General features: G+C 42.1%; 1 protein-coding gene across 3 annotated transcripts in view; it reads right to left on the bottom strand.

Moving 5' to 3' along the window:
- Window positions 1-20,364, bottom strand: part of slx4ip (SLX4 interacting protein) — a 47,800-nt gene that overhangs the window by 13,135 nt on the left and 14,301 nt on the right. For all 3 annotated transcript variants that reach the window (XM_074676570.1, XM_074676569.1, XM_074676571.1), the window contains exons 5-6: window positions 4,172-4,249; window positions 933-1,021 (exon numbers count right to left, since the gene is read on the bottom strand). In XM_074676570.1, the coding sequence (XP_074532671.1) occupies window positions 933-1,021; window positions 4,172-4,249 (167 nt within the window). The remainder of the gene's footprint in view (window positions 1-932; window positions 1,022-4,171; window positions 4,250-20,364) is intronic.

Genomic DNA, 20,364 nt, shown 5'->3' with positions numbered 1-20,364 from the left:
TTCCACCCAGAGATGTAGGTGATATTGAGGGTGAAAAATTGGACCCGACCTGACAGCAGAGATTCAAAACTGTGTCTGGTACATCAAGGCATGCTTTAAAAATCCCTCTGTGCAGGTGAATTTGTGCCAGAATCCTCCCTATGCTTTTGCAGCTAGTTGATGTAAAGCACTGACATTTAACAGATCTCAACAAACTGCAGATAAATGCCTTTTCTGAGTTCTTCCATAAAAACCCAAAATGAAATACGTGCAGCGGATTGATGAAGAGCATGGTTGTAAATTTCCCTAATCATGAGTGATGTACCATCAATGCAAAATACTATTTTTGATGATAAATGATATTGAGTCCACACTTAGTGGTTACATTTACAGAATCAGGATTTTACAGAAGAGAAATGTTCTTTCTCGAATGATAAATGGCACAATAAAGATAGTTTGGAACCAAAAAAAGAGGAGGAAAAATTCTACTTTTTTAGTGTTTCTTCAACATTTTTCCAAAACAGACCTTCAGTGTGAAAGTATCCCAATGGTCTCAGGAGCTAAAATGTGAACAATTATTTTTGGAAGCGTTTTTGACCACCCATTACAGCTGAGGTTTACAACAAGCTTGTGTTTAAGTTGGTCAAAAAGAACGAAAACTGTTCAGCAGGGGTGAGTTTGTAGAATGTGGAGCACCAAGTCTTTGAAGAAGGGGGATGACTCTGCAGTTTTGGACCCCACCTCGCTCCACCCAGCCCCCCTGCCTTCCTCCTTCCCTCCTCTCTCTCTCTGAAAAGCCAGAGTCCGTCCCCCTTCCCCACACATAAACAGATCAGCATATATAAAGTGAGAGCACAATTTGGCAGCACATCCCTATAATAACACACAGAGCCATGCAGGACGATCTGCCAGGCGACTGGAAGAGGAAATAGAGGAGTATAAACAGCACTCACCGCGGCCAGGCTCAGGTTTCCATGGAGCGCTGAGGCATCCTCTGAACGGCTCACACACACAACATATCGTTCAGGAAACACACGCAAATCTGCAGGCAGGCAAAGACAGAAACAACGCAGACCGTGCTAGTTAATATCAGGGTTCACCTCTAATTATGAGTACAAGACAGGCCGAGGGAAATGTGGTGGGGGTTTGAATCACATTTGCAAAACACCAAGTATTTACTATCCCCTAGACCCGGGAGAAAATGATAGTTTACAGATAATTGCAGAGCTTTATGAGCCGCGTAAGCAGCATGAAATATTAGGAAATTTTATGTTGATAGTGGCTCTTGGGAATAATCTAACTGTTTCATCGACTTCAAAGAAAAATATCATTTTACAAAAGCAACACTTAAATATGTGTTGTGTCATAATAAATCTACCAGACCTCAAATTGTCTCTCATCTGGACAGCCAAGTTGGTCGCCAACCGACCCATCGCCTGTTCAATGCACTCCTCTGTCCAAGAGAGGTTGTCCAAATTCACACTATTCTCTCCCCCTGTCTGTTTCACAATGCTCCTCAGAACAAACACTGACTCTGTTGAAAGTATTGTTGAAAAACTGCTTTCACAAGGAAATGAAAAGGCTCATTGGAAACGTTTTACAACAGTTTTCATGAAGCATTCTTCGTCTGCATAAGTTTCTTTTCTGATGTTTTACAGTAGTATTGAATTCAGAGCATAAAAGCTGATATTCCCTTGCAGTGGTCACTTTTGCAAACATTGGTTTTGCTTCAGTTGTCTGGATTTGTGGTTTGTAAACACAGCCAATGCACACATTTTGTTAGGCACAAGCAGAGTTTGCTTACACCACACACATGCATTAATGTATGCGGACCTTGTGTGGTTTAAGTAATGGGGCTGTTAGGGAGAAATGAGTCGGTGAGATGGTTTGGATGTTAGCTTTCCAGCATGGATTTCTCATCAGTGCCAGACGATTGCTGCCCCAGTGTGTGATTTTAGCCACCATGGAGGCAAAGTTTAGCAAAGATGTTCTGTCCACTCAGCGTCCACAGAAAAGTTAAACATAATTCGTTGCTTTGAGATTGAGTGATAAGCAGGAAAATACTGGAGAGAGTGAGATGAATTCTCAGGATCCATTCATCCATTCATCCATCAACTACACCGCTTTTCTGAATCAGGGTCGCAGGCAGGAGGTAGGATGCGCTCATTAAAAGATGAAATAGGCCTCATCCTTGTAATGGTCCTGAGCTGATACAAAAACAAGACCTCCAAGTCTCTTGCGGTGGCTGAATCTGTGGGTTTTTTATGAACGATGATGATTACTAGTTAAATCTGACAAACTTTTGTGATTTCAAACATCAGTTAAGCAGTCGTGAAGTGAAGCCAATTTGTTGCATTTGAAGGGTTTTACGAAGAAGTATAACTGAGTGTCATCAGCATAACAAAGTATGTTCAGAACCAGACCAAGAATTTAGCCCTGAGGTACTCCTATGGATTGTGATATATATGGATGTTGTTGACACTAATTTACTACTACAGCTACAATAAATAAATATGGGAATAAATCTTTGGTTGAATAACTTAATATGGCTTATTTTTTCGGTAAAGTTGAGACATTTTCTCCCACTCTAAGCACTTTTCACCCTAAACAAAACCTCATTTGAGCCTCTTCTACATTACTGCAACCTCATGTAGTGCAATATTTCCAATAAACTAAAAAATAATTGAGGCTGACCAAAAGAAAGTCATACCTGCCCTGTCATGATCTGAGTTCACGTCTCCTCCCAAAATACTTTTCAGGCATTACAATCTTCTGAAGCTAACTGAGTACAATTACCTATGCACACCTGTGCCATCACATTATCTAGATGTGCCAATCAAGCTATGCTCCGTCTGTTCTCAGTCTGACTAAGCTATTTACATGCACTTCAATAGTCTGATCTTGTGCAGACAAAGCTCATAGTCCAGTTTCTGAAGCTACATGTAAACCTACTGACTGCTCTCTTAGACTGCACTGATATCAAGGAGAACAGGTATTTTATGTAATTACTCTTAATATCTTTATACTAAAGCTTTTATTCACTGATTTTATATATTTTATATTTTACCTCTCTGCTTGTATTGCCTTCTCATCTTTATTGTCTGTATGAATAAAAATGCGTATTACTATAGACTTACTTAATTTCTAGTCACCAAAAACGCCAATAGCCAACAAATCTAAATACTTCACATACAAGTGTTAAATAAAGGTAGCTATTTGTGTACATAAAGGTCTGTATTGCAATTTTAACACAGTCCCTAAATATTCCTGAAGTGATAAACACAATGGACAGAGTGGGCACGGTGGCTTTGTTTTTGGCTATTATGAGTCAATTAAAACTCTGATCTATCAATCAGTGAAGACTTTTCAACTAATTCACCGAGCAAGTACATACTCCTTAGAGAAAACTTTTTCATTGGCTGGCCAAAATCAGTTCTTAAGTCCAACACAAAATCTTCAATCTTAGTTTGTTTTGAAGGGTTGTTGAGCACAATCCTCCACAAAACTGGATAACACTTTCTTTTTGTAACCTCATGGCTTCTGTTTTTGCAACAGGAAGAAGAGCCTAAAAAGAAACACATTTTTTGAGTTCATGTGTCAAATTGAATTAAACTCAGTAAGAAAATACCACTGCCTTTTTTATTATGAACCATTAGCCAGTCAGAATACAGCCCTCCAACCGTCTGTTTCATAGAAATGTAAATGTTTTACACAACTATCTAAAGCTAACTCAGCAGACCAAATTAGACAACCTTTGACCTAAAGAGACTGGGGCTAATTTGACGTGCAAGGGACCTGCTGAGAGAAGCCTTCGTCTCAGTCTGCAGCAGGTCAAAGCTGCCTGAACGTCCAGGACCCTCAGGGAACAGATATTAACTTTACTGACAGGAAGAGAGCCATGTTGGTCCCATGAAAAGGTGGCCAAGGGTCACAGAAACTAGATGGGCCATGGAGATAGATTCTCACTGCCCTCCAATCTCCCACTCTCAGTAGCTTCTCGAGGGAGCCACTCAATGGCTGCATGTTCTCAGCAACACCCCGAGCAGGTAGGGACAGGACATAAAGAACAAGTGAGGGGGAGAAAAGTCAACATGCAGACCACAGATGACTTGATCTCTTCTGTGGGAAATTTGGCTGAGTGTGAGTCATTCAGATGTCTATTTCTGCCTCATTAAAAACATGAAGTACATACTTCCGTAGAGCTGCTTGGTGACGCAGCGGAGGCTGAAGTGTCTCTTCAGAAAATTGGCAACCACATTGAAGTTTTTTCCTAAAAATAGAGAGAATAAGAATCACACTTAAGACTAAAAATGGCAGAATGATACTGTAACTAACTCATATACATTAGCAAAGGTTAGACAGCTGTTGTTACTGTTACCAGAGGAAACTCTAGGATGGGAATTTTCTGACTGATGTGAGCCAGCATTGTGCTCCTCTCCCTAATAACACTTATTCAATTAACTGCCATGCACAATACAGCCACTGTTGGTAATCAAATCATTTTTCAGCCTCATAATTTTTATTCAAACACTGAAATAAAATGATTTCATAAAATTACAGTCAAAGCAAATATTTTAAAAACCAAATGGGACTCAGGCCAGGACTCTTGATGAATACTAGGACAAAGTATCAGGAATGTTACAGACAGATGAAATAAAACCTCACCTGTCCCTCAGGTGTCTCTTGATACCTGGTGATAAATGGTCAGTTTTCTGTCGTGTTACATGCTGCGTAAACATCAGCAAACTGCTTCTGACCAAGGAAATGTTCTCCAATAGGGGGCAATATGGGCAGTATATTTCAGGATGTTTTTTATGGCAGAAACAGGATCTGGATTTTATCAGGATTGTTTTTCATATTCAGACTATTTTAACCCAATAAGCATTTTTAACCCTCAATATTTATATATTTGTATAACTTTATTTGACAGGGGCCATGTATAACAAAGTAAACTGTCAAGCCAGACTTAGCTGTAGAACTTATTTTCATTTGTGGTCCCTGGGCAGGAAGATGTAAAAGAACACAGAACACAAATAATAAAAAAGTGCACTGCAATCTAAATCAATAGATACTCAACAACAGCCCATCACTATAAGACACATTTAAAACTACATTTCATTGTCTCCAGTTCACGCAATCATAGGAATAAATCTGTGATAACATGATTTTTATATTTAATTTTTTTCTTTATTATGTACCATTAGTGTCTTGCTTGTTCCATTTTATAACTTAAATTCAGTCTTGTGTCCTCATATATGTGTTTTTTGAACTTCCACATTTTCACATCATGATATATCCATTAATTTAAAGATTTCAGCTGCAAGAGTTGAGTTTCTACGGATTATACAGAGCTTTAGCTTTACACAAGTAGCCTATGCACAGTCCAAAGGGAGTGCAATGGGATGTTACCAGACAGACTTTGGATTGATTTTGACCTTGACAGAAAATGTAAACATACACATTCGTGTAGGACATGACTCATTTCATTGAGATAAAAGCTGGGGGCTGTTTGAAAATGGACCTTGGGCCATGATTGGCCTTCATTCCCGACTTTTATCTAACATCAGGGGTTCTTGTCTCTCGGTTAAAATACCTGGATAGGGATTGAAAGTTTAAGAGTTTTAAAATGACAACAGTAATTCTGAGAGTGCTAGCAGTGGTGAAATAAAAGCTCTGATTTAAGAATAAAAACATGTTCTTCTGCAGCAGTCCACTCGTTTCCTATTTGCAACATTGCTTTTTGCCTCAATAACAAGAGGAAAACATCTCAAAAATGAAACTGTATTGACTGAGGGTAAATTCAGCTTGTGTTTCCTTCTTTTGTATGGAAAAAGAGTAAACCGGAGCTCATTTTGGAAGCATCCACTTATTAAAAGCAAAAACTTAAAACCACCTTTGTGAGAGAAGTTGATCGGACATCTAGGTTTTGTCAAGTCATATTCTGCAGAACACCACTCTGCTCTCCAAAATGCTATTGAATATTCAACTTTAGCTCCAATTTTATGCTAGCTTCAGTCTCATTTTGAGGCCAGCACATAAAAAAATCATCTTTGTTGTTCATGAAGTGAGAAAGCAGTTGTATCATTTTAATTTGACTGACCTCCCTCTCGGGCACTGGCAGAGAAACCATGGTCCGGGCCCCTGCTCTATTTGTCATGGAATGTTTGTCATGCTATGTAAGATGTGCTGGGCAGAAACAGTGGCCTGTTGCCTAATCTGGGAGGAATTTGTTGACTTAAAGCAAGAGCCAGGCTAACACGCTATCCAGTTGTTCTTTGTAAACAAGACAACAGTGCTGGGAAGCTGACAGTCTTCTCTTTTTCTTTCTCGCCACATTTTCTCTTCTTGATGCAACTTTTGTAGAATTTAACCCTCTACCTTTATTATTTCTTATTCTCTTTTTGCTTTCTCATGTTGCAACTGCCGTGTGAAAAACTCATTAGCTGCTAACCATAGGGATTTCAGTATTCTAGCTCCAATTATAGGATTACATGTCTTCCACAGTTTGAGAAAATCCTGACCTCTTGTACTGAAGGCTCTTTCAGTACTCCCAGGGTAACGTCAACAATGCACCATCCTCAAGCTTCAAATCTGGCTGACATTTTGGACTTGTTTACCCGCCAGCGACGCTGACAGTCACTCATCAATAAAACTTGGAAGAATTCTCAGACAAGCCTCTGCTAAAAGCTGACCTGCACCTTGGATAAACATGCTTCAAACTGAGCACAACAGAGAAGACAGCATGGGCCCACACACAAGTGCGAGGGGAGCCTCAGTGAACATTCCCCTTTCCCCACTCACTGATGTGATCTCAGCAGCGGCTCGGAGCGTCTAATTATCCTCTTCAAAAAGACACAGGCTTGTGATTCTCCAGATAATGACACGCAATTACAGAGACGGTTTGCCACAAAGCTGCCACAGGTTCACGCTTAAGACCACTGGTCAGTGATTAATGGCGCCACCTTTGCTTTCTTTTTTTCCTCTTAGCAAGAGGCCACTGCTTCTGCATCTATGAGACTTTAACAATATGAATTTGAACAAACACACAACAATAAATCTATGCAATCAAAGTTGTGAAAAATAAAATTGAGAAATCAAAAGGTCATTAACTTCCATGAAACATGGGCGCCTGCCCACTGCTTTCACTTTAAGCAATTACAATCCATATTTTCTAAAGATAGAGCTGTATCCCAGGTGACAGGTTTTAATCCTTGATGGTGTTAAGCAGAAACTTTCCCTGCAGCTAAATTCACACCTTACAGAATGCTTGACAGGTGAGTTGAGATGTTTTACAATACATCAAACAAGAACCAAACACAGATGTAATCGGCTTAAGAGCACAATGATGTACTGTGAATTATTAGGGAACATTTACTTTGAGTGATATTTAGCTTTAATGCAATTTCTCTTCTTTAAATTTGCGGTGCATTGCTTTCGTAATAAGTTGGTCTGAGGTGACTCCATTTCTGTGGTACTTTCTCTGGTTAAGTAGAGTCCATTGGAGTTAGCAAATCCTGCTCAAACATTGATAACACAGACACCTGGAGGAGTTAAGTGTCTTACCCAAGGACAACCTAGGAGCTGGGATCAAACTCCTCGAGAAATTACCATTGCACAACTCAAGGTGAAATGTCCATTCTTATGATGAGTTATGTTTTAGATGTATCTATTAGTTTATATAAATTACTTTGACAATGAAGTTTTCTGAGTTCCACAATTACAACAACAAAAAACAGCTGTTAATGATTATAACAAGGCCTTTTTTTGTTAAATGCTGAACAAAACTTAGCTTTGTTCAGTAAGAATGAGGTGAAGAGGATGGCCTTTAGCATGTTTACAGACAGGTACAGGGTGCCCACCTGTCAATCAAGTAGGCTATGCCCTTATTTGTGCAAATCTTGAACTTCAAAAACAAGTTTTAATGAATGCATCTCCATACAGTGTGTGACGATAAAGAAATTTTGTATACAGACTAAAACCATTTAATCATTTTATGTTAACATGTTTATTTTTGCTGAAAAGATCAGCTTTTTTGGACTGGTGTGTATGAAGCCAGCCTCAAGTGGACACTCAGGGAACTACAGTTTTTTTTCCCACAGTTATATCTTTGGCCTTTTCCTTCCTTTATTCCAAGAGGACAGGACAGCGGGTAAGGCAGGAAACAGGGTAAGATCAGGGAATGAATTTGAACCCAGGCTGCCCGCTCAAGGGTTTGATTCATGGGGTGCCAAACCTCAAAAACTAGGCTATACCAGTGCCCTGGAATTGCAGTTTTTAGTATTTCTGCATGTGCCAAGCTGCCGTCATATAGAAACATGAAGCAATACAGAAGTTTTAAAAACTGCAGTTACTCAAATGTCTACTTAAGGCTTGTTCCAAATGCCTAGGATGTGCTTTTTTACAGCTAAGGTCAAGGTGTTAACAGCCTGGTACAAACAAAGGTAGATGAACCAAAGGTTGGGTCGAGTCCAGAATACTGACTGCCAGCGTTTGAGTTCAAAACTCTACCAAGAAACCTGGGGGTGATAGAACAGTGACTAAGCCCATGTTTCATGCAGTTTGTGGTGTTATCATCTATATTTGAAAAACAGTGTAGTGTTTGTAGCCTTTTTATGTAAAAGAAAATAAAAAGATATAAACACTGGTTAAAGAAATCGGGTTTTGGTTTCAAAGGATTGTTACACCCTGGTAAAGGAATGGTTGTGGTCTTAAAGTGTTGTTTCTTTATTTACAAGAACCATATTAGTCAGAAGTTAGGTAGAATAAGAATTTTAAACACAAGAACCACCACTGGAGAACTTCAAAAAGCCAATTCAGAAACCAATGGGTGATATAACTGAGACTACGTCCATGTTTCATACAACTTTTAGCGTCAGCATCCTTATTTCATCCTCTGTGTACTCATGGAATTTTTTATGTATGAAAAAGAAATCAACCAAACCCAAGACAAAGTAAATAGTTGGTGTTTTGGTTGCAACACATTTGCAGTGAACATCTGTCTTGAGGTAAAAACCAGTCATCTCTGGTTGAGCTCTTCCTCATCCTTATTCTACTTTTGTATTTAGTGGTTTCCTGAGCTTAAATCTGCACGGTACAGGCTGGATATCTTCTCCAACCACACATGCATAAATTTTGGGTCTGTTTGGGAAGTTTATTACCAAACTTCAGTAAACAATCTTTAGAGGTGGGGTTACTGTGAGTGTTTCCTTTTCTTTTAAATTTTTACTGAAAGTATGTGATAAAGAGCTTTAACTTTGCTTTAATGCTGTTTGAATATAGGTATGTTAGCATCATTCCTTCATTAGAAAACAATCTTTTATTCTTTTAATAGTAGAGCAGTAATCGTCTAACACTGGATGTCTGCCCTCAGAGGAATGTAGATCCGTATCTCTGTTGTGTTTTCTCTGCCCATTCTTGGTCTAACAGCACCCAGGACATTAGTATCCTTCATAGCATATTCATGACTGGATATGTTTTTCAAAGCTTTGATTTAGTCCTTTAGACTCTTTAGCCTCATGTCAAACTCCACAACTATTCCCTCTGCGTTCCCTGGTGGCCTGAGCTCGCCAATTCCCAGGACAAGCTTGACAGGGACGTCTGGACACAGAGTTGGGAACCAGTGCATCGCCGTGCCCCGAGACATCAGCTGTTGCTCCAACTTTATAACGTCCTGCGCAGCGCAGAGTTGCTCTTGGCGCTCTGCCCGGGTTCTCTCGTGCTAAGCTTACATTCATGTTTCTCTCTCACAAACAGTTTGCTGGTGCCTCCTCTGGGAATCAGTGGCCTCTTTCTGTGGCAACTGTGGCCTGCAGTGGTGCAACACTCAAATCTGTGGAGAGGACACTTTAAAGGGTTTCATTTGTACTTCCTGCAGGAGAAGATGTTCTTGCTTAATTGTTTTGAAACTGAATGCAAGATGTTATGACAGGTCAAATCAAACAGTAAACAAGCAAGCACGCCATGTTTTCAGAAATGTGGGAGATAATATAGTAACCGCTTGTATGGAGAGTATTCTATCCTCTTGTAATGTACCGCAGAATAACTGCAGAAAAAGACAGACTCCACAGGGCTGGTGCCAAGGCTAAAGTACTGTATTTTTGAGACACAAACACACACACATGCACACACACTCACACACAGACACACACACATCCCTGCAGCTTTCACCGCTTCCTGGGAAAACAATGAGAGGAAAGAAAAGTCAACAAACCAAAAGGCATCCAGTGTGAGTAGGACTGTAAGATGGAACAGACAGGGGTGAGAAGCATTCAGACCAAGGTCAAAGGTAAGCCCCCATGGAACAGACTTCATTAACTTCAGTCATATCCTGAGGAGATCATTAAAACAGCTCCAGAAAACATAGCCTACTTCTTCTCTCCATCCGCATTCCTGGCAACACATGCTGTTGTGACTCATGCAATGATCCATAAGAATTTCTGCTCTGATATGGAGGCTTTTCTGGGGGCTACACGAATTAACATGAACATAGAAGGTTCAGGAACGCAACTTCTGCTCTGTTTGCCAGTTACTGGTGCAATGTAAAAATAAACTAGATCCCCCAAAGGTACTGTTTCATTCTTGCCGTATATTTGCCTTATCTGCTTTCTGGCAGGATTAATCATAAAAGCAGTGATGCATGATGATTTTCGAGTTTTGCATGAAAATGTCATTGCAGCAGGAGAAAGAGAAAGCAAAAACTTGCAGCGATGCATCTCTGTTTGCATGATAAGTCCATGTAGTGAGTAAATATAACTTTGCCTAAATGTGCAATGAGGATGACCCATTTGGTGTTGATTGCAGTGACACCTGTGGACAGTATCAGAAGTGTTTTTCTAGGATGAGGACCATCATCCACTGCAGTGAAGGCGTGACTTCTGCCAAAGCGTGCATTTGTTTTGGGACGCAGGTTTTCTTTTTAAAACAACTTTTCATGGTTCAAAACAACTTTTTACAGAAGGAAGTCTCAAGTTCAAATCTACTGAGGGCTGCTGAGTATCCAATCTTGGCACAAGGGGGCCACTTCAGGTGTCCCACAAAAAAAAAAAAACATACATTGAACTGTTTGAGCAGCTGTCTTTCTCAACATGAATTAATTCACAGTCATACTTGGCTTTTTCATGCTGAATGCTCTCTGGTAGACACCTGAATGTGCTTCCTCTCAGACAGATGGGGTCAGAGTTGGTGGTGTTTTTCCAGATAAAGACTCTATGTCCCATTGTTGTAAAGACAGGACTCTTGCATGCATGCATTTGGTCTTTTTTTAACTCTTTGTTCTAGACAGCTTTTTCCCAAGATGCAAAGTGACAGGATAATGTATTTATCAGTAGTTATGTTATATTAAGTGCTCTTATACTCAAAAGGTGATAACAATCAAAATTTTTGACTCAGTTTGTAGTTCAGTGAACAGAAGGTGTGAACCAGACCAGCATAGTGCTATCAAAAGCCCAGTTTCCACCAAGTGGTTTAGTTCGGTTCGTCTTAACACGTCACACATTTTAGTGCGTCCACTGACTAATCCTGGGACAGACCCCCAAATAACTGGGACCAAGCTTAACCTAGCCAACCCATACCAAACCGTACTGACAAAAAACAGACTGCTTGGTGGAAACGGGGCTAGAGTGACTTTCAGTTCACGTGCCATGAATTGATTCTTGTCAAAAACACAGCACTGAGAAGGAGAGAAACCTGATCCCCCTCCAGCTGCATGCAAACGTCGGTTTTACATTAACCTGGTTGTTGCAGTCATGTAAAGGCACTCTCAGATTTCCTGTTGTAACCTAATTTATCCCATTAACTCCGTTTCTGGCGTGCATGTAAATGAAGTGACTGTATGCCAGGCGGACTTCACTACCCACGCAAACCCCTTTATGAACAGGAGTTGAATCAGCAGGACAGTCAGACATCAGTGCCTGAGAATCCTGCTCTTTTGACATCTCTGCTTTGAAGTGGACCCCCTCCCTCTGTCCTTGAGTGTGGGTGGAGAGATGGGGCTCAAAGAGAGAGAAAGAGAGGGGTGGAGTGGAGAGGGATGAGAGAGCCTGAGGAAGTTACCCATATGTAAGTGGGGGCTTTCCTGGAAGGACATCACTCTCTGTGTGTAACTACAGCTAAGGCTGTAGCAGAGCAGTGTGCCTTATCATCCTGCACAACGTCCACCTGAAACAATATTTGCACATAAGTGTTCAATTTAACATTTGGGTGACCCCTTCATCGCAGTTACAAAATACACCGCAGCATGGTAGCTCAGGCCAACCCATAATGCAGCATGTGACTACAGTGGTGGGGAGCGTTTTGGAGCTCAAAACAATTATCGGGAGAGGAAAATCTATTTCTCAGAAACATAATCTGATGAGAGAAAAGTAGTCACAATACAAACTGTCATAGTTAATCATCATTATTTCTTAATTAGCCTGAGAGGCCACAAATCTCTCTGAGCACTGCCACCGTTTATATTAAAGAGAATTCAAGACGAGGATGCAAACTGATTACTCTGCATTAAGCTGCCTCAGATTAACATTATGCAGAGCAGTTTGTGGAAGATGCCTGCCTCTCAAAACTCAGACCATGGTCTTGTTAAAAGAGGCTGTCTGAGCCTACTGGGTGCTCCGAAAATCAGTGCTATCAAGATTTGGCTCAAGCAGAAACCTCACAGACTGAAAGAAGGAAGCAAACATGCAAGAGCCAAAACTGTAGCTCCTCAAGTGTCCACTTGAGGCTGGCTTCAAAGTGAGATAACACCCACGGAGCCCCATGTTAAATACCCAGCTCTTCATGTTTAAAACTATAGAATCTTTTTTACATCCTAAGTGTCCATTCATATAAACCATGTGATGAATTAAAAGTTTGACACTATCATTTTCATCTATGTTAAGATTTATTGTTTTGACTATCCTGGATGGTGAAGTTAAGCGACAGGTAAGTGCTTCCAGCTGAACTTAACTCATGGTTGGTGCCTTTTGGAGAACTTTTTTGTGAAAAATAGGAGCATTTAGACTAAAAGCACCTGGAACTTCCTGGGTCCAGTGGTACGTTCTTTGTATTTCTACTGCAGCCTGAAGTCCAAGAAGATTACGCAAATAAAGCTAATTAAGATAATGAATTAGACCAGGATGTTTAAATCAGTGCTTAAGTTGTATAGTCTAATGTGGTCCCAAATGTGGGCTTGGCTTACTGGTTAAGTTGCGTGCCCATATCGTTGTCAAACCAGCCAAAGGGCCATTTCTCGCATGTCATTCCCCTACTCTCAGTGTTTGATGCTCTGTCTAGGGATGCTCTGATTCTGATTGGTTATTGGTGTATCGGTGCCCCTCAAGGCTTGATTAGTATCGGTGGGAATAGATCCATGGTGCCAATCCAGGCAAACAGCTCTCTGCCTTTTTGTTTTTTTCTTTTACAAGCGCTCTTTGCTCCATCATTTGAAATGCTGCCTCTGATGCACTTGCTTTGTTTTTATCCAATCAGATACCAAAGCCCAGGTATCGGATTGGTATAGGTCGATACCAAAGCGCAGGTATCGGTATCGGTATCGGTATCGGTATCGGTATCGGTATCGGTATCAGAACCACAAAAGTTGGATTGGTGCATCCCTAGCTCTGTCCACCATCCTTCCCTCTCCAAATAAAGGTACTAACTTTCACATTCCTCCTCTGCGCTCTGTATCGCGCACAGCAGAGTCCTGCCCCAATGTGTTCACAAACACATGTGCATGCTTGCACACACAGACTTGCATACACACATGCATGCACACACAGGCAAACACACACACTCTCTGTGCAGCAGATAGTCTGGAAAAATAATGTCAAATTATTTTACAAATGCAGATAAAAGCACTACTACTGAACAACTACTGGTGGAAAAGGGGTATACGTTGGGGCTGTTTATGCGCACACCTTCCAGTATTTATATATACTATATGACCTATTTCCCATTCTATCTATGTAAATTTGATCATATCAAGCCTCCCCCAGAGCTCTTAAACATTTGGAAGGTCCCCAGGAGGGGATTTTCAAGAAGTAGATCAATTTCCAAGGAACTAAATTAAGAAGCTGGCACCCACTATCAAGTTTGAGTTCCTCAAAGGTTCCTAGTTCCTAGGGAAAGTCCCTGGTGTCAAAGAGCACCTCATAAGTCTTACAATTTAATTTTTGTACAAACTGACTGTCCAAAAAGCGAGATGTGAATCTTTTTAATAATTCCAAGTGAAATATGGTCTGATATCATGAGTTTGTTGTCAAAAGCAGTTAAGGAGGTGTTGTTGGTCATAGTGATGACAAGTTTTTACCATTCATTTCCTGCTAGCTGGTCCTCAGTAGAGGTTGTGGAGCAAGATGTGAGTCAGCTACGACCACTTGTTTGGCTTCCTGAGTCAAATACAGTTAACGACTCTGATCAGCTACTAGATTAATCTAATTCTGTGGGAGACAGGGTAGACAGTTTGCTTATGTAACAGCTAAATGTGGCTATAAGCATTTAAAATTATATTTTTAATATTTGAGGATCACCATCCTCTGCAGTTCGGCATTTTCCTTTTAAGGAAGACATCAGATGCTGTATTTAAGGCTTCAAAAAGGCAATCACTATGTTTGACGTCATGGTACTTTAAGAGTCTATGAACTTAACTCGCTGACCTTATACAAACAAAAGGCCTGGAAAGCATCTCTGTCTTCAATTAAACTGTGTTGCTGTCGTTAACAGCAGTCTCCGGCTGGCATTTTCTGACAACACAAGAAAATTTTGCACACAGCATTACAATGACATCTGTCCACAGAGAAACCGCAGAGCTCATAAGAACACGCGACAGAGGCCCCATTTCTCTCAAAGGGAAGCAAAGAGCACAGAAAAACATCATCCTCCCTCTGAAATGTTTCAGTAAATCCTCAGACAAGGCATTCTGGTCAGGCTGAACACTTAGCAGGAGTTCAAGAGAGTGTGTGCCATCTCCCAGACCAGAATGTGGTAAAGGGGAACAGTCACATGAATGTGATCCGTGCTCCGGCTCAGGCTCAGGCCCTAATTATATGGGAAAAGTGTGGTGGTGTGACAGCTATGGCGGGGATTGTGGTTGTGTCCTAAGAGTCTGCAGCTGACCCCAGAAGAGGGAAGGAGAGAAAGTGAGAAAACATAAAAAGATGACACGAGGAGGGCAGACGAGTGAGGAGAGAGTGCAAAAATGTGAACAAACTCAAAGGCCAAAAAAAGGAGTGGTGTCTGTGTCCAATAATGGGGAGGAGAGTTAACAGTGGAGTCAGACTGTCCTATGTGCTGCTGCTGAGTAAGGCCAGGGGCTTACAGGAAGGATTTAAAGAGCCACAGCTACACCACAAAGCACCAGGGGAAAGGGGGTTGCCCAGCAGGGGCCAGAGGAGGGAGGGTGGAGTGGCTACTCTGATCAGGATCCATTTCCAGCTTGGGCCTTGGAATTCCTTTGTTCCTGTCACAGGTCTCTGTTACCCCCTCGCCTTAATCCCAGCCTGCCTCACGCCCAGAAACACAGAGCGGGGCAGGTAACTCTGCCACAGGCATGCCTCTCTATTTACAGACCATCCATACATCACAGACACACAAATAGAAGCTGAGTGAGGAGGAAATATTACTGTCACATTAAAGTGCTCCAAGAGACAGCCGTGCATTAACTCTCCTAAAATGGGCATTCGAGAAGTCTCGCCCGCATTATGACTGAACAGTTTGAAACTAATCTCAAAGCTGTTGTAGCCTTGGGCCTTCAAAGAGCATGGGAAGCAAAACAAAGCTAGGACAGTGCAGAAATGAGTCCGCACATCCTCAGCGTTCTTCGTCAGAAGGGAGACGGTCATTCGTAAACACATTCTCCAACAGTAAAGCTATCCAGCAACACTTGTGCTTTTCCCGCAGTGGCCGTGTCCAGGCTGCCTTAAGCCCCCTTCATAGGGCTGCCAAGAGGAGTCAGTGGTACACTGTGCTGCGCTCGCAAAGCCCTCTCCCACGGCTATTAGTGACCATTCATCTGGGGAGCCTGGGAAAATGCCTCTCCAGCCTGCCGTGGCCATGGGGAAACAGACTGGCAGGTGTTCCCTCCCCTAAGCCCTGGCACCTGTGCAGGCAGAGGAAGAAGGACCCAGCTCTGCCATGGGGTGCAGCGTACTGGGTACCACTTTGCCAAGGCCACTCCAACTCATCCTACTAGTAGAAAGAGTCTGGAAGCAGAGCGCTGCCTCACATGAAGAGATCAATCTGCATGTATCGATGCTAACAGTGGGAGTAAAACATCTGGTAATGCGCTCTGGCAGTTTGAAATGGCACGTTAGCTAAATCCGTGTGAAATGAGGCCTCTCAGTTTACACTCTGCACTTCCACACAAATATATACAGCATTATGGACCACAAAGTCAGTACCACCACAAGGGAAAACAATACAAGACCAAGAGAAAATGAAAACAAGGGAAAAGAGAAGCAGCAGTACAAGCATATCAATCTAATCCAATATTTAAAGAATATTCAGAAAGTCTGGAAAACAATCTGTGCAGCATGCTGTGGAGTCCTGGAGTCTGAGTTTCGGAATACCATGATGGGAATGCCTCTAAAACAACCGGCCGTGCACTAATCCGTCATTTACAAAAACTTGCCTTTTTGACTGTAAAAAAGTTCCAAAACAGGGGTTAACACTGTAAGCTTCGACATTCTCCAGCCTCCTTTATTTGAAGTGTTAGAGTTCAGAAAGCTCCTCTTCACCTGTGCATCTTATGAGGAGTCCCCGAGGTGCAGAGACTCTGTTAACCTTATACCCCTTCTCCACCAGGGCTTGTTCAGAGCTGGTGCAAGTGCTAGTGCTTAGTTGGTTCAAATCATGTTCTTTCTAAGAAGCAGTTTGGTTTTCCATCTGCAAAGAGCCAAGTCGGGGCCACGTCATTGTGTCACCGTAAGACATCAGTGCATCACTGCATACATAACAGCTGTGAGGGAAGGCGGCAGCAGCAGATGCATGGGGCGGGAGATGATGACAAAGTTGGAGATATAATAAGATAAAAAAAACACCAGGCTGTTTAGTCTGTTAAATAAAACGACAAGGTAAAGATCTGATCTTCAAGAGACAATGCATTGCTGCTTCAAATTCTTCTCCAGTTCACGTTATGAACAAGTAAATGCCAACAAAACAACAGATGACTCGGTCAGCAGTCGTCCTTTTAATTTTAATTTTGTCTCCATTTCAAATAATGAATGAGGAAACTAACAAAACAGTAGACGACTTGTAGGTGCAGGTGTCCTTTTTGAGAATGACTGTTTTTCATGCTCATTGTTGGTCACGGTAACCCCTGGCCCCCCAAGTAGTTGGTGCTTAGCTCTGGCCCAGCAAAGAGTTGGTGCTTGCTAAGCACCAATTTTGAGCACCTGGAGCCAGTTCTCTGTCTGTGGAAACACCAAGCACTGGCCTGGAACTAGCACTAGCACCAGTTTGGTGGAAAAGGGGTACTAGAGATGAAAAAGGTCTTCAGTCTGTGAGTCATGCACATTTAGACCAGATGCAACAATTGTGTGTATACCCCTTAAAGGCTGGATGCCACAAATGCGCATTCATCCCTTTTCAGACTGGATGTGGCGTTTAGGTCTTTCAGATGGTGTCAATAAGACAGTGATAGAAATAAATAAAATTGAACACAAACTTTGTGTATCTCAGCTAATCCCAGCACATCATACGTCTTGAGAAGGATGACACTATCTGAAATGACCTAAACATCCCATTCAGCCTTAAAGGTATGTTGTCCACAGCATCTATGGGTTCAGTGCGGCGTGAGGAGCAGGAGCAAAAGGGAGAGAAGTATGCTCATCATTAAATTGTATTCTGCAGCTTTAGTTGTCTGCTACTACTAGAAAATGATCTGGAACTCATTCTCTGTATTGAAGAATGACAGTTATCATATTTAAAGAAAGTATTTTAAAGCTGTTGATTCTTCCTCACAATGGTCAAACCACCATCTTCCTTATCAAATGACAAAAATCCATCCTCGCAGCACAGAGCGCCTATTATCCACTCATTTTCGATCTGTAATTACTCTGAGAAATGTGGGTGTGTCAAAACGGTCTACCAGGGAGAATGCAACAGGCCTCTCCCCGTCTCTTCGGCTTTTAAGGTCTAGCATGTCCACTCGGCCCGTCCGGAGCCAAGATGTTTGGTGGGAAAAGTTCCCTCTGTTCATCTCTCTGAAAACATAAATAAATCACATCACTATGAGCTAATCATGAAGTCTCAAGTAGCCTGGGTAAAAAAGAAGGTAGAAGTGGGGGGGGGATTGTGGGCTGACAGTTGGAAATTGGCCTCTGCAGCTGAGATTGGAAGCAATGGCCTGAATTTATGTTGGCAGGAGACATGGGATCAGCTCTCTGACATGTGCTGTACACTCACACATGAACCCTACACAGCAGCATGCATACATAAATACAATAACCCAAAGAGATAGCTCAGATCCAAACACTTGCACTGAAGGACCTTGGAATGTTAAAAGCTGTTGATGGCTCATTTGAAGTGCCAACAGCTGAGGCTGTTACGCTGTTCTTACTGCTGTCTGTTGGCGGAAGCCCCTGTGATTTCACACTGGCACCGCCTCACACAAACCCCCCTCCTTCTCCCTCTCATACCATCCCACACATAGCACCACACTCCATCCACCTATTCCTGGCCCAGACATCAGCACTACCCTGCCTGACACCTTTTCTCTATGTGCTACAACATGCATATGCACATGTTCCGGCACATACATGCGTCACTGCAGGATATCCAGCTTAATGCAGCTCTCAGATAACATAACAGACACACGTTTACAAATAGAAATGCAGAAAACCAGCTTCCACTCCCTGTTTTCTGAAAGCCCCGCAGGGATTAGCAGGTTAGCGTTTGACCTCCTTGCAGAACAGACGACCCTAATACTTAATACCCACCCTGAGGTTTGCTGGGCTTCCCTCCCTAAGCCTATAGTCTGTCCTCCCCTTTTTATGGCTCCTGCCTGCCTGCGTACTTCTCACAGTCGCAGTCTCCACCTTTACTGCCTCACATGGGACAATGAAAAGACCAAGAATGTCATTACACTCACTTAAGACCTTTAATAGGACGAGAGCACATGAAGTGAACGGGCCTGTTTCATGTCCTGAGAGGGGAAAATTCTCAGATATGGTACGGAGTCATGTTCCACTGGTTACATTCTTTCTGGCGAAGGAGCTTAATCATTTTTACATGCATATTTCACTGCTGAAACACTGATAGTGCTCTTGTTCACACAGTTGGGGTGCATGTGTGTGTGTATGTGTGTGTGTGATCTCCATCATTAGACGTGTCTGTCTCTCCTCAGTCTGTCATGGGCAATATGAGACAGGCTTTTCAGTAACTTTACCCTGTCAGCCTGTTCACACCTAGCCCAGGGGGAGGATATATCTCTGCAACACACTGTCGCTCCTTTGATTCGCACTGGTTCTGACGTGCATCAGAGCCTGGGTGCAGCGCAACCAGTGTGTCTGCTTATATGCTGACTGTGTGTGCTCATCAGGAGACTGACAGAAGTGGAATAACACGTATTCATGCATTGAGTGTGTGAAAACAAATGCTTATACAGAGTTTTGGTGGATTAGAAGGCTAAAGTGGAGGGGAGTAGCGTGAGAGGCAGAGCGGCAGCCACGGGAGAAACTTTATGGGGCCAACTGCCCTGTAATCCCACTCTCACAGTCAGTCCTGCCCCGCTGAGTGAGCCCAATCTAACTGCCCTTAACTGCTACCTGTGACAAACCTGTCTGCATTACAGCACACAGCTGGGGGTGCCTCTGAAGCTGGGCTTACAGTGCTTCAAAGGCATGTGTGTGGGTGGCTGGAGGAAAAGGCAGGCATTAGATGGAGAGGTGAAGTGGATTTGGTTGGTAGAGATGCTACAAACCTCATAACCTTTGCAGATCAGGACCTTTAAGACATTTGTTTATATTTTCATGAATGCTAGTCCATAAGATTAGCTTAAATGTTGAGTTCAACTGTGCCTGTAAGCAGGGATGGTGCTTCAGACCCCTTTACAATCTACGTCATCATAAAGATGTGCAACAGAAGCTGCATTTAGCCCCATTGGGTTATCTTTCTTTGAACTCTGAGTTCAAATTGTGAGCAGTTTAAAAATCTCTGGTTGTTTTGTGGTTGGTTGTCAGAACTGATTGACCTCACTAATAAATTTGGTTGTACTAATGGAAAAGTCAGTGTAGAGCCCTGATCCAGAAGATGAGCTCTGTGTGGTAAAACTGACATAACAATTCAACCAGAGCCATAGGTAACCAGCACACGTACACCAACATTAACCTTCAATGAGGAGTAAAGGCTGGTGGTGCTAGCTCTGCTAGTGATAACCACATTCCCATATCTAGTGGATGAATCTTTAACCTTACT

This window comes from Halichoeres trimaculatus, unplaced genomic scaffold, assembly GCF_033239565.1.
Source record: "Halichoeres trimaculatus isolate MK-OKI-2021-1 unplaced genomic scaffold, fHalTri1.1 fHalTri1_scaffold_8, whole genome shotgun sequence".
In the NCBI taxonomy this organism is placed as follows: Eukaryota; Metazoa; Chordata; class Actinopteri; order Labriformes; family Labridae; genus Halichoeres; species Halichoeres trimaculatus.
Note: the sequence above shows the minus strand (reverse complement) of the source record. Positions and strands in the feature narration are given on the sequence as shown.